Raw genomic sequence first — 12482 nt, 5'->3', positions numbered from 1 at the left:
TTGGCATCCAGTCTGTGCTTATCTGTATGCTAGTCACTCTTGAGTTCATCAAACCACAAAGTTCGGCCTGGCTGTTTTTAAAAATATTAGTCTGGGCATACTTAATAATATCTCAAAGTTCTTTCGGAAATAACTAATTTTCATATGAACAGTACTTTTTCCTTTCATGAAATTTAATGTTCATTGTTTCAAAAGGTTTTTTTTCTTCCAGTTTAATCTGAAAGAAACTTCTGTTTATGATGCACACATCATAAAGAGTTTTCATTGTAGTTTGTTTCTTTCTATGGAAGTTTCCCACATTTTTTATTTAATGACAGAAGTAGAAAGCGAAAAACTTGTATCTACTGTAGTCTTCTATCAAAGTTAAACTGAGAGCAATCAGAATTTTATGTTTTCCAGAAATTTCATCATTCTTATTTTAACCCGTTTTTCTATTATTCTATTATTTTTTCGTAATTTTCGTCGTAATAATTGAAAAAAGTCGATGACTCGAAATATCTGAGGTATCCCCATATTTGTACATATTTATATAAGGGAAAAACATATGTGTGAAACGATTCATTAATTAACTGAACTAATAGCTGTAGTACAAATATTAGCAGAACTTCGAAGATTCTCAAAAAAATATTATCAATGCCTCACAAAGCATTTACCTTATTGTGTTTCATTACATCCATTAGCTCAAACAAGTAAATTTCTATAATACAAATGATTTTTTAGTATTATTCAAATAATGATTTTTGTTATTCAAGTGAAGCAGCGTATCTGATGAAGTTTCGACATTTTCAGTAATTTTCTCGGCTATGGAATAGTAACATTCATTGAGACTATTGGAACGTTTACTACATGAGATAGCTTTCTTTAATTTATGTTGAGATACCCTGCCCAAACCAACAATTCCTGTAAGTAGAAGTTTACAGCGAAGCATCTCTAATTTCTATACACATAATAATAATACACATGATACACATAATAATAAATGATTTGCTTCCCTAGAATGAGAATTCAAAATATTTTTCCTCTATGATGTCATCATACTTATTTACCGGGGATCTCGGAAACCGTAAGAGATACAAGGTCGATTAAACCAAGCCAAAGTTACGTAATTTGGTACTCTTCGAAGTGAGGTTTTGAAATCTGAAAAATTCTGAATACTACCGGAGAAATCTTGAAGAAACCGAAAATGAGCGATCGTTTTGATTTTTTCTGGCGTTATTTGAAGTACTATGAAAAAACAAAAGACACTTCCTCAAAGCAACTTATTTCGTTCTACAACATATAGCGCTAAGATTATGAATCCGAAATTTCGTTCTTCAGAAACCATAATCAGCTTTGTATTTATATGAAATACCCTGTATTCAATAGATCTGTTCAAAACGAAATTCAATGATATACATCACAACCGATTATTTGAAAATGGTGGTTGGTCAAAAATAACGATCTTAATTTTTTTTTTCATTCAAACAGTTCGCCATGCCAAAGCGACATTCGCCTGTAACTGACTGAATTTAAAGGCAAGAAAATAATAAAATCTAATTAAAGCGTCATTTCTTACTGCAACTTTTCATTTCTACATCCAAAAGAGCATGTCCTTCAAGATTTCTATTTGTATTATTACAAAACAAAGACTATGTTGAATCATTAGACTTTTCGTAATAATAAATATTCACTGAAAAAAACAATAAGCAAACTAGAACTAAGTGAGTAACCAAAAAAAAAAGAACTTTGAACATTAATCACAAAAATGTAATAATAAACTATCAACACTCATTTATAAAAGATGTTCAAATTGTAAACCTTCTGCTTCGATGTATTTTACCCTAAGCCAACCTAATTTTAATATGGAACGTTGAATGAACCTGGCGGGAATTGGCCCAATTTCTCTAATTAAATTAAGCTTTGATTTCATCTGGTATCTCGCGGTATAAACGATTTTTGAGGTATCCCCATAGAAAATTATCTAGAGGTTTTAGGTCTAGACTTCTAGCAGCACATTGCACAGGTTCTCGTTCTCCAATCCACTCATTTGGGAACATTGCATTCAAACTAGTGACCAATCTTCCAGTATGGGAAGGGGCGCCATCTTTTTGCCACCACAACTGCCTTATAATATTAAGAGGCTCATCTTCGAATTGATCTAGTATGTTGTTTGATACTAAAACTATATATCTTTCAGATGTTAAACTATCCTCGTATTGCACCAAATTTCCACCCACACATTAAAAGAAGTTCCCCGTGGCCTGACTTCTGCATGTTGTCCTGGGTTTTCTACCACCAAATAGTGGGCAGTGTGCCTATTGAAGTACCATCAGCATAAAAACTGCATCAGTCCATTTTACTTTAAGTAAAAATTGATCATCTTCATTAATTTTATTAGAAAGCAAGTAACAAAATTTCAGTCGTCTAGTATCATCACCCGGTCTAAGTTTTTGACTTGAGTGACATCAAATTTAAAGTTTACCATACTATCAATCTGGGCAGTTCCATTTCATTTTCAAAATACCCAGTTGATCCTCGAGGTAAATTATTCACATTAAATAGCGAAATTAATATACTGTTATATTGTAATATTTCAAAACTTACAGAATTTTAAATATTTTGTTCTTCCTCTGCATTCATTCGCTGTCCATACTTTTTTCTGGGCTTATCAAAATTTACAAATTCCAACACATTCTTATAAAGTTTGGCAAAGTAATTTTCATGCGGCATTTTTTTATAGAATTTGAAAACGGAAACTACAACTGATATTGACGATTTAGGTAAACAATGACATTTTTTATTTGGGCACGTAGCCACCTTTCATTTTAGTCAATTCCCGGCCAATGCCATTTTGGCATAGCCAATTGTTTAAATGAAAAAAATTTTGGGAAAGAAAGTTTTTGGCTTTCTACTACTCCATCTTGAAACAAAAAAATGTGGGAATCTTCCAAAGAAAGGAAGAAAGTCATCAATTTGACAACAAGTAACTCTATACATGGATGTGTAGATCATGCAAAGAAGCAACTTTCAGAAACAAACTGGAAGAAACCCCTCCTGAAACAAATACTTTCATATAAACATTGAATTACACGAAAGAAAAAAATTCTTTGGAAACAAATACTTCTATATGAACACTGAATTATACAGAAGATACTTTTCTCTACTCAGTTTGTATTTCAAACATTCGTTGTGGAATAAAAATCAGATATCATTCACATGAGTTCTACTTTGAATAATAAATGGTAACAAATTGCACTTACATGGAACCTCATCCTCACTGGTATACATCGATGTTTCGCCATAAGACACTTGCCTTAAGGCTCTTCAGTACCAAATTGGATGACATTATAGAAAATACACACAATTCATTCATGAATTATGATTTTTAATGTCACGGAATAAGTTTGATCTACTTATGTCATCGATGGCATCGTAATGACATTCATTCACCTGTTTGATTAAATCCCAGCCAAGAGGAATCTTATTTGAATTGAAGGGGTTATATTTTAGGAGTGATTAATTGAGTTGTTATTTCTGGACGACTTTTTCTTCCAATTTGTATCTGAAAGTAACATATAAACATGATCTACACATCTTCGTAAAGAGTTTATTTTGAACTCGATTGCTTTTCTTTTTTTCTTCAGAAGTTTTTGTATGAAGATGAAGAAGTAAAAAGCCAAAAAGCTTCTCATAGAATTAAAGTTCTAGCTAAACAACGAAAACTAAAATAACTCAAAATTGCTATCAAAGTTTTACAGTTGATTGTACCAAATCATTCGCAACATTACATACTGATATTCGATATGCTTCATCTATGCTCATATTATCAGCTTCAATAAAAACATACCCGTTGAAGGTCGACTCATCCTTTCTTGACAATTTCTCAAGAGACTTTTTCATGCAAAACACATACCATACTTAACTATCCTTATGTTTTTCCGTAATTTTGTCTTCCCAGCATCCTAAAGCTGATGCTGTTTTTTTTTATTCTAGTTGTTGGTTTCGGTATCTTCTCCAGGTATTTAACCTCCCCGGAAAGTTGTATTTCTTCATCTCGGAGTTTTAGACGTTATATCAATCAAAATCTGCTGCGTACATTATGATCAATATAAGATTCTTTACCAACGGGGACAACCGCCTTCTTGAGATATCCCTTTATTACCTGTACCGTTAGTATAGTCTCATAATGCTTTGAATGAGAAATAAAACGATACACATATCCGATTTCGGAGAACAGAAAAGTCTGGTGTTGCTCACCACGCCTTGAAAAACGGCTATACAATAAATATTCTTTGTTTAAAATTGTTGAAACAAATAAAAATAGACTTTTCAGCGTTTTCGAAAGTCTAGAAATATCAATGTGTGGCAAAGATCCCATTCCTAAAGCCCACGTTTACTTTCATATACTATATTTTGCAGGAATTTTTACGAATAATTTCAATGAATCATTGATAATATGATCGAAAGTGAAAAAGTTATATACAAATAAGTGAAGTTAGAGAAATTATTTAGTTTATCTCCTAATGATGCAAAGGCGTCAAGAAGAATATAGCAGTTCTGGTATGTGGAAACAGTATTTTGTATATTTTTAGGAGTTTTGATCTAAATCTTATGAAATTATATTCTTGAAGTACATTCCTAACCTCAAACAACATTAAAACATTTATATTTGATCTATATGAATATAATCATATATCCAGTTGTTTTCTATTTGAGTTTCTGAATTGAAGGGGTTATATTTTTAGAAGTGATTAATTTTTGGGAAAGAAAGTTTTTGGCTTTCTACTACTCCATTTTGATACAAAAAAATGTGGGAATCTTCCAAAGAAAGGAAGTAATCAATTTGAAAATAAGTAACTCTATACATGGATGTGTAGATCATGCAAAGAAGCAACTTTCAGACACAAACTGGAAGAAAGCCCTCCTGAAACAGCTACTTTCATATAAACATTGAATTACACGAAAGAAAAAACTTCTTTCGAAACAAATACTTTTATATGAACACTGAATTATACATTCGATTAGATTTTCTCATTTACTGACTTCTAGAATCGCCTTGGATGGCTAAGGGTTAACGAATGAAAAATAAAAAAAGCAATATAAAAGAGTTGATTTCTGTATCCTCATTTGATAAAAAGAGATCAAAAAAGTATGACATGTAAACTTACCGTCATCCGTGGCCATAATCGTTTGAATACTCTGCTGAAGCTGTTTCAAGCAAGGTTTGACACTTTTCACCTGTCCTGCCATAAGATAATGACACACCTAAAAGTAAGCTAGTACATTGCTGGCAGTATTATTGAATGTTTCAAGTACCTGTAAAACCAAAAAATACACTTTTAGATATTCTTTCTGATAAACTGCACCAGTCCACGTTTCGATTACGTGTCCAGCTTGATTCAATACAGGTTGGACTTCTTGCAACTTTTTGTCGATTAAGAGGAGCTAAAAAAACATACATTTCAGTTCTTTAAACTTAGCACATCAAATATATAATTGCCAAAAGTCACTTTTTGGTTTATTGAGAACTTCTATTTATCCCATTATGAATACTTACTAACAGCAGGATTCAAAATACTGCTTATACATCGCGAAACGCGTGTCGCGGTTTTTTGAACCTTTTATATCGAAAATCAAAATAAATCTTATTAGTAAATATCAATGGCAAGATTTTGAATTCAGCTTGGGAAAGCTGTCAAATAGTGAAACACGTGTCGCTGTTTTGTAAACTTTTTAAAGTAAAAATCAAAATAAATCTTATTAGTGAGTTTTGATATGGATTTTCATCTGGTATTGGCCAGTTCCATTTAACTACCCCATTATAATTTTGCATCCTATTTAATTTTCTGAATCAGATGCTGTATTGAAAGTAAATTTTCAAGTGTCATTTTTTTTGTTAATTTTATTTTTATACTTTCAATTAAAACTGACTGAAAACTGGTAGAGATAACAAACTTAAATTTTAAGTCAACTGTAATGCTACCAAAAGTTGTCCACAAGGGTATTCTATTCATGAATTGTTATAGAAAAATTTGGATTTTGTTATTTGTTCCAGTTGACACAATGTTGATAAATATTCTCAGTATGGAATTCTGGATAGTTTTAATTAAAATCTATTTTTGTAACGCACTGAGAAAAATGATTGTAACAGCTATTATTTCTTCGCCATTTTCGTGATTTGCATTTTCAGAACTTCAAAGTACAAGCCACTTTCGGAAAAGCCGAAAATGAAAAAAAAAATACAATGATGACAAAATGTTACTGTTTGCAAGTGATCAACGATTCAAGTAAAAACAAGAAAATAAAGGAAAAACAGAAGTATGACTTGAATCACTAACATGGTGACACTTTCTGTTCATGTGCGAAGAGGAATAAAAGAATGAAATCCAATTAAAACCTTTGACCAATTTAATGAATCATATCAGAAGGTTTCATTGTAGCATATAGAAAGAAAAAAACACAGTTGTTACGTGATGGAATAACAAATGCAGAAATCATATCCATTGAAATGGTTTCAAAAAATTAAGAGAAAAGTCAACAAAATAATACATATATTTCAAACATCTGAAAGTCAAATTTGAAAAGATCTCATAGAAAAAGTAACCTCCAGCAAAAGCAAGATTCTTGCCGCAAGAGAGCACTGAAGGGCGTGAGGTCAGTTTTCCTGGTTCTTTCGTTATTTACATGCCAATAAAACAAAGAGTTAAGTAATATTTTAAAGAAGGGAGTTTTAATACCAGTGATACTAGGGTAGAATGTATTAAGCAGTAATGTGACAAGTATTGCAGCCTACCCACAGCTGATTTCTTATGTGTCCTAACAGAAATGGTTGTGAATATTATAGGTGTTACCATTTTTTTAATATACGAGAACTTGAACTGAAAAATGTTGAAAATATTAACAACACCAGCACTTACATATTAGGATGAGCTATTCAAATAAGTATATATTAAAAAAATGTCCTAACAGAAATGGTTGTGAATATTATAGGTGTAACCATTTTTTTAATATACGAGAACTTGAACTGAAAAATGTTGAAAATATTAACAACACCAGCACTTACATATTAGGATGAGCTATTCAAATAAGTATATATTAAAAAAAAATGAAAAAAATAACATGTAAACAATAAAAATTTAGAGAAAATAAGAATACATGATGAAAACAGGTGCAGAAAAAAAAAAGAATTATTATTTTGAATCAAACTACTTCATGGCGTTTCGATTGTCAGTATCCAAAATCGCCATTGGTTGATAACTGGTTTGTCCTGATTTTTATTGTTTACCCATTATTGACCCAAACTAATTTTTGGGTCCATTCAATATTTCTTTTCATTTCAGGTCACAACTCGTACTCATTCATAGTAAAATGTTTCTTGCACCTGATAAGGTATTTGACAAGCATTTATTTATCGTTTGGAATTCTGTGGTCGGAGCTACTCCCGGACAAAAGACGTTCTGAGCAGTTGGGGGAATGTTATTAACACATAATTTATATGCCAAAACCTCACAAAACGAAATTAAAATTTCTAAAAAAAAAAGACAAAATCAAACATCCATTTCTTAGGCATTGAATGTTAAACTGTCGTCTTGAACTCTCGCCCGGTAGTGCCCTCTAACGGCCTGGCCGGTTTTGCTTCTCATTGGTCTTCATCATCGACCAAATTTGAAATGAGGTAAAATAGTCAGTAACAGTAACAGAAAAAGAATATTTACAACTTCAAAAAGAATTGAAAGGAATAAAATTGTAAAATTTCACAAGTCAATACAAAATAATCAGGTTTAATTTTTTTGGGTGTGTGCCAGGCATACCTGCAAAAACATAATTTATCAAGTTCTCAAAGCTGCCTGTCACATTTGTGAAAAGCTTTATTCCAAGGAGAGCTATGTAGCCATTGCGTTTTTGGTTGTTGGAATGAGCTGGAATTCTAAGATATTATACTATCAAACGATGTATCACGTGGTATGTTGCCATTTAAAAAAGTTGAGGGGTAGCTGGGGCCGTGAAGGGGAGCTACAAATTTTGATATTTCCATCCGTTTCGTAAATATTCGGAGTTTATTTCCTATGAATCTCAACGACACCATTTAGAATTGTACATTTGAAATTGTCTAAAGTTTTAAGATATTTTACTTAATGACGTTTTTCAAATGAAGTATCACACAGGTATTTTGCGATTTAAAAACGTTGAGGGGGAAGCTGCGGCGGAGCAATGTCACGTGAGTGTTGATAAAGATGTTGATAACTAACCTGAAAAGCCTGTATATTTGAAACACAGTATCGACAGTATTTAACAAAATAAGTGAATTTTGATTATGCTTATATTTTTTTATTGAAAATTTTCATTTAATTTGAAAAAGGGATAATTGAAGGCACTATATAACTGCAAAACAAACTCACCATTCCCTTACTTAATAAAAACAAAACTCGGGTATAAGAGGCATTAGATATATATGCATAATCTACTCCAACTCCTAATAAACTGCTAGCCAGCGTATAATCCTTTTCAGTTGCATGAATTTGCTAAAATTAATGGGTTCAGGAACTGATATTCAAAAAACTAAAATACTTACTGCCAACTGAAAAATCAGTCTACAATGCCAATAAACATTATGTTGTGACAACTCAATGGCCTTACGCAGTATGGGCTTCGACAAAGAGATTTGATTCTGTTGTTCATATAATTCAGCTAAAACGCTGGCAGCTTCAAACTTGACGTCATCAAAAGAGTTAATCACTTGAGATAGCAGCCACTAAAAGAATGTCACTTGAATTTAATTGTTCAAATTACCTAGACATACAGACTTGATAAGATTATATTCTAAGAGTAGTATTTCTGAGTAGAGAGATGGAACTGTCACCTCTGGCATAGAATTCCAAAACAAGTACTGCTCCCGAATACCAGAACTGCATCACTTTTCTTGACGCACGTTTCACCAATCAAGCTGTCGTCTTGGAGATGAGGAGTTTAAAAAATATGTTTAGAATATGTTTTTTTCGTTAACCAGCTATCGCGACCCCTACGAATGACAACCCTCAGAAGAACGAACGACAACCCAACGAGGTCTTACCTTTCAACGTGTGATTCCTGATAAGAATGTTGCAGTTCTGGTTTGAGAGCAGTGCTTGTTTTGGTATCACTACCTATTGCATTATTATTATTATAATAGATTATATAACCCAACGCTAAAAGGTCCAGAGTATTTTAAACAGTAACAATATATAAAAAATGCCATGAAATTCAATAATGACAAACGATTACAACTAAATTTGCCAATATCATAAGTGATCATTCGTTAGACCTGTTGGACAAGTTTTGAATAACTATTTTAAAAAATAATGAAAGTTAAACACTCCCATTCAAATTGTGATACGCCTTTTAAATTCATTGGATCAATCCTTTCTTCTGCGGGATTATTCTTCTTTTTTGCAACTCTGTAGAACCCGTTGTTTAGACTACATAGGGTTGGATGCCATGACTATATAGGATTAGAAGATTTTAATTATACTGATGTAGCATGTAGCCCGATTACAGCTATAGCATTTTAGCTAGAATAACCCCACCAATTGAAGGCCATAGCAGAGCCTTTCATTTGAGAGATTTAACCTGAATGGGAAAGTAAGCAGAGTGCTTTCAACACTTGTCACAGAATGAGTCACGCCTAGGTTCGCAAGGAATTTATTTTGAGATACAGGTTATTACAGATGTATTTTTATATATGTTTACTTGAGATTTTTTCAATTCAACGAAATCTCTGCGTAGTCATAACGCTGGATGTGAAAAATGCTTTTAACAGTGTGCAACATGGCAATTCATATTGGAGACCCTTAGAAATAGAGAAGTGGAGGAAAACCTAATTTATATGATAGCCTCATATCTAGAAATTTTACTGGAAGCCATTGATGACACAAAAACTATCAGTATAAATAGCGGTGTCCCACAGGGATCAGTCCTAGGACCTACGTTGTGGAACATCCTGCATGATGAGCTTCAATTGAATTACCCGATGGAACTGATTTGGTAGGGTTTGCAGACGACGTTGCAGTAGTAGTGGCAGCCAGAAACGAGAATCTCCTAATGAATGTAGCAAATAGAGCAATACTACGAGTATCGAAGTGGATGAAAAATAGGCGCCTGAAACTAGCCCCAGAAAAAACCGAAGTCGTGCTCCCGACAAAGCGTAGAAAAATAGGGGTACTCAATTTTGATATCGAAGGAACACAGATTGGACTGAGCAAGGCTGGCCTTTGCAGAGCATATAAAACAAAGTGTACTCAAGGCGGAGAAAACAACTACAGTGCTAGCAAACTTGATGCCCAATATCGGAGGTCCCAGAGCCTCAAAGAGACGAATTATGTCAAATGTAGGTCATTCACAGACTCTATACGGTGCCATCCTATTACACCACAATGCAAAATAAGAAACTAGTCCAGAAATTAACAGCGGTGCAGAGAAAAATGAACGTTCGAACGTGCAATTCATATAGAACGATATCCGCTGAGGCAGCATGCGTTATAGGAGGGGTTTCACCGATAGAAATTCAGGTGCTGGAGAGAATGGAACGCTACAGTGGTCTGGGAAGAAATGCAGCCAGGGAAAACCTCATGCGTAGGTGGCAACTGAAATGGGACAGTGGTCCCTATGGTAGATGGACGTACCAACTCATTCCAAACGTAGAGAGCTGGGTTAACCGACCCTTTGGAGAAGCTTACTTTGGACTACCTTACTCAAGCACTTTCTGGACACGGCTTCTTCGGTAAATATATGTACGACAGAGGAAGATCGGAGTCTGCATCCTGCACTCAGTGTCAGGTAGATGATGGTGCGGAGCACACGCTTTTTGCATACCCTAGATGGACAGAAATGCGTTCGGAATACCACCGAGAAACGGAAAAAATATTTAACATCGAACATATGATGGAAGATCTCAAAGGAGAAGATACCTCATGGAACTGTGCATACAAAGTAGTGAGGAAAATTATCGAGACAAAGGAGAGGAAAGTAGAAATTGAAGTATCTAGTTACTATTTTTTTTTTGTTTGTTTGTCCGATCTTTGGATATATCACGGGTCAAGTACTGAAGTAATGCGAGAGCGGTTCCCGGTACGTGGCACCGAGAATAGGGGGAGAGGTTTTAGTCGGTAAGAATCCGGCACAGCGTCTATGAAGATTTCACCTCCTCCTTCTAAAAAAAAATTATTGATCTAGATAAAATGCACGTAAAATAGGTTTCACAATAAAATAATCTTGTCCAGGCATGATATCAAATCCTATATAATGAAATCCCAGATGTCCATATGGTTTCCTTTATTGACTTGTAACTGTAACATCTGGGAAAACTTAAACATCCATAAATTTAACAGTCATAATTCACTTATCCAGGAACAAATACAAATCAAAACACAAGACCTAACATTCAATATACTACACATTCCTAGAAACAGTGAACATAGAGAAAATCTATCTCAAGGGATATTACCTGATGTAACCCAAATACGGGCAAATTTACCTACAGTACCTGCACTAAGGCAGGCAAATTCGTTTCTGTACATGGGGATCTCTTAAACGATAAGAGATAGAGTGTCGGTTAAATTATGGCAAAGTTGCGTATTTTAGAGACCTATTCAATGATATGAAGAAATCAAATATAGCTCTTTTGGTTCTGGAGATATACAGGAAAAACCAAAAAATCCCAAACCAAATTACTTTTTTGCCTATATCTTCTTTATTCGCAAACATATTGAAAATCTGTCCACATTTTGCTATTGGCACTTGATGTGAACTCTCAGAATATATCCATGAATCTTTCATACAGGATTTCATCTGACTTGGGCCACCCCCATCTTTGAATTTTTAAATACGGACCTGTATTTTTTGTTGTAGTTTTTGGATCGTAGACGTTCACTTTATACTGAGAAATTAAATTCAATTTTATATTTCGGGATTTTTCGGTAATATTCGATTATAATTGTGTGAATTATTCCCTTTTAAATTACAGCCCTGGAAATTGGTTGACTGAGTTGAATAAAAACACGATAGCAACTTTCACGTCTCCCTATGTATCGTAGAGTTTTTCGAGAGTTTTTTTAATTTTTTGGTACCTATTCATATTTTTTCCATTGCTCTGAGCGTTTTCTACAATGAACTTCGAACAAGAAAACCTTTTATGATTATCTGAAACATATCTACAACAATAATATATTATGTGTTTTGATGAGCAGAAAAAAAATGGTAGCAGTAATAACATCCCAAACGAACACTATAATTATCATGACAATTGAAATGAAGTAAGTAATTTATATACACAAAAAAATTAATTGTGCAACAAATGTTCGAATTGGAGTCCTTCCATTTCGAGACAGATAATGGGACAATAAGATGGTCTGCAAGATCACCAGATCTTACTATTTTGGACTATTTTCTATGGGGGACATTGAAGAATAGGATTTACGCTGGCAGAGAGATAGAAAATGTGGAAGACTCGAATTTGAGGATTTTGAATG

The 12482-nt window shown here is 33.5% G+C and overlaps 1 protein-coding gene across 3 annotated transcripts in view; it reads right to left on the bottom strand.

The window, feature by feature from the left end:
- The window catches only part of Mau2 (Mau2 sister chromatid cohesion factor), an 89538-nt gene that overhangs the window by 36255 nt on the left and 40801 nt on the right, over positions 1-12482 (bottom strand). For all 3 annotated transcript variants that reach the window (XM_074178086.1, XM_074178085.1, XM_074178087.1), the window contains 4 exons: positions 8552-8731; positions 8379-8501; positions 5296-5424; positions 5148-5244 (listed from right to left, as the gene is read on the bottom strand). In XM_074178086.1, coding sequence (XP_074034187.1) covers positions 5148-5244; positions 5296-5424; positions 8379-8501; positions 8552-8731 — 529 coding nt within the window. The remainder of the gene's footprint in view (positions 1-5147; positions 5245-5295; positions 5425-8378; positions 8502-8551; positions 8732-12482) is intronic.

Source organism: Leptinotarsa decemlineata, unplaced genomic scaffold (assembly GCF_025532065.1).
Source record: "Leptinotarsa decemlineata unplaced genomic scaffold, Ldec_3_MD MMD2_tig00003348_RagTag_RagTag, whole genome shotgun sequence".
In the NCBI taxonomy this organism is placed as follows: domain Eukaryota; kingdom Metazoa; phylum Arthropoda; class Insecta; order Coleoptera; family Chrysomelidae; genus Leptinotarsa; species Leptinotarsa decemlineata.
This window is presented reverse-complemented; position numbering and strand designations above follow the sequence as displayed.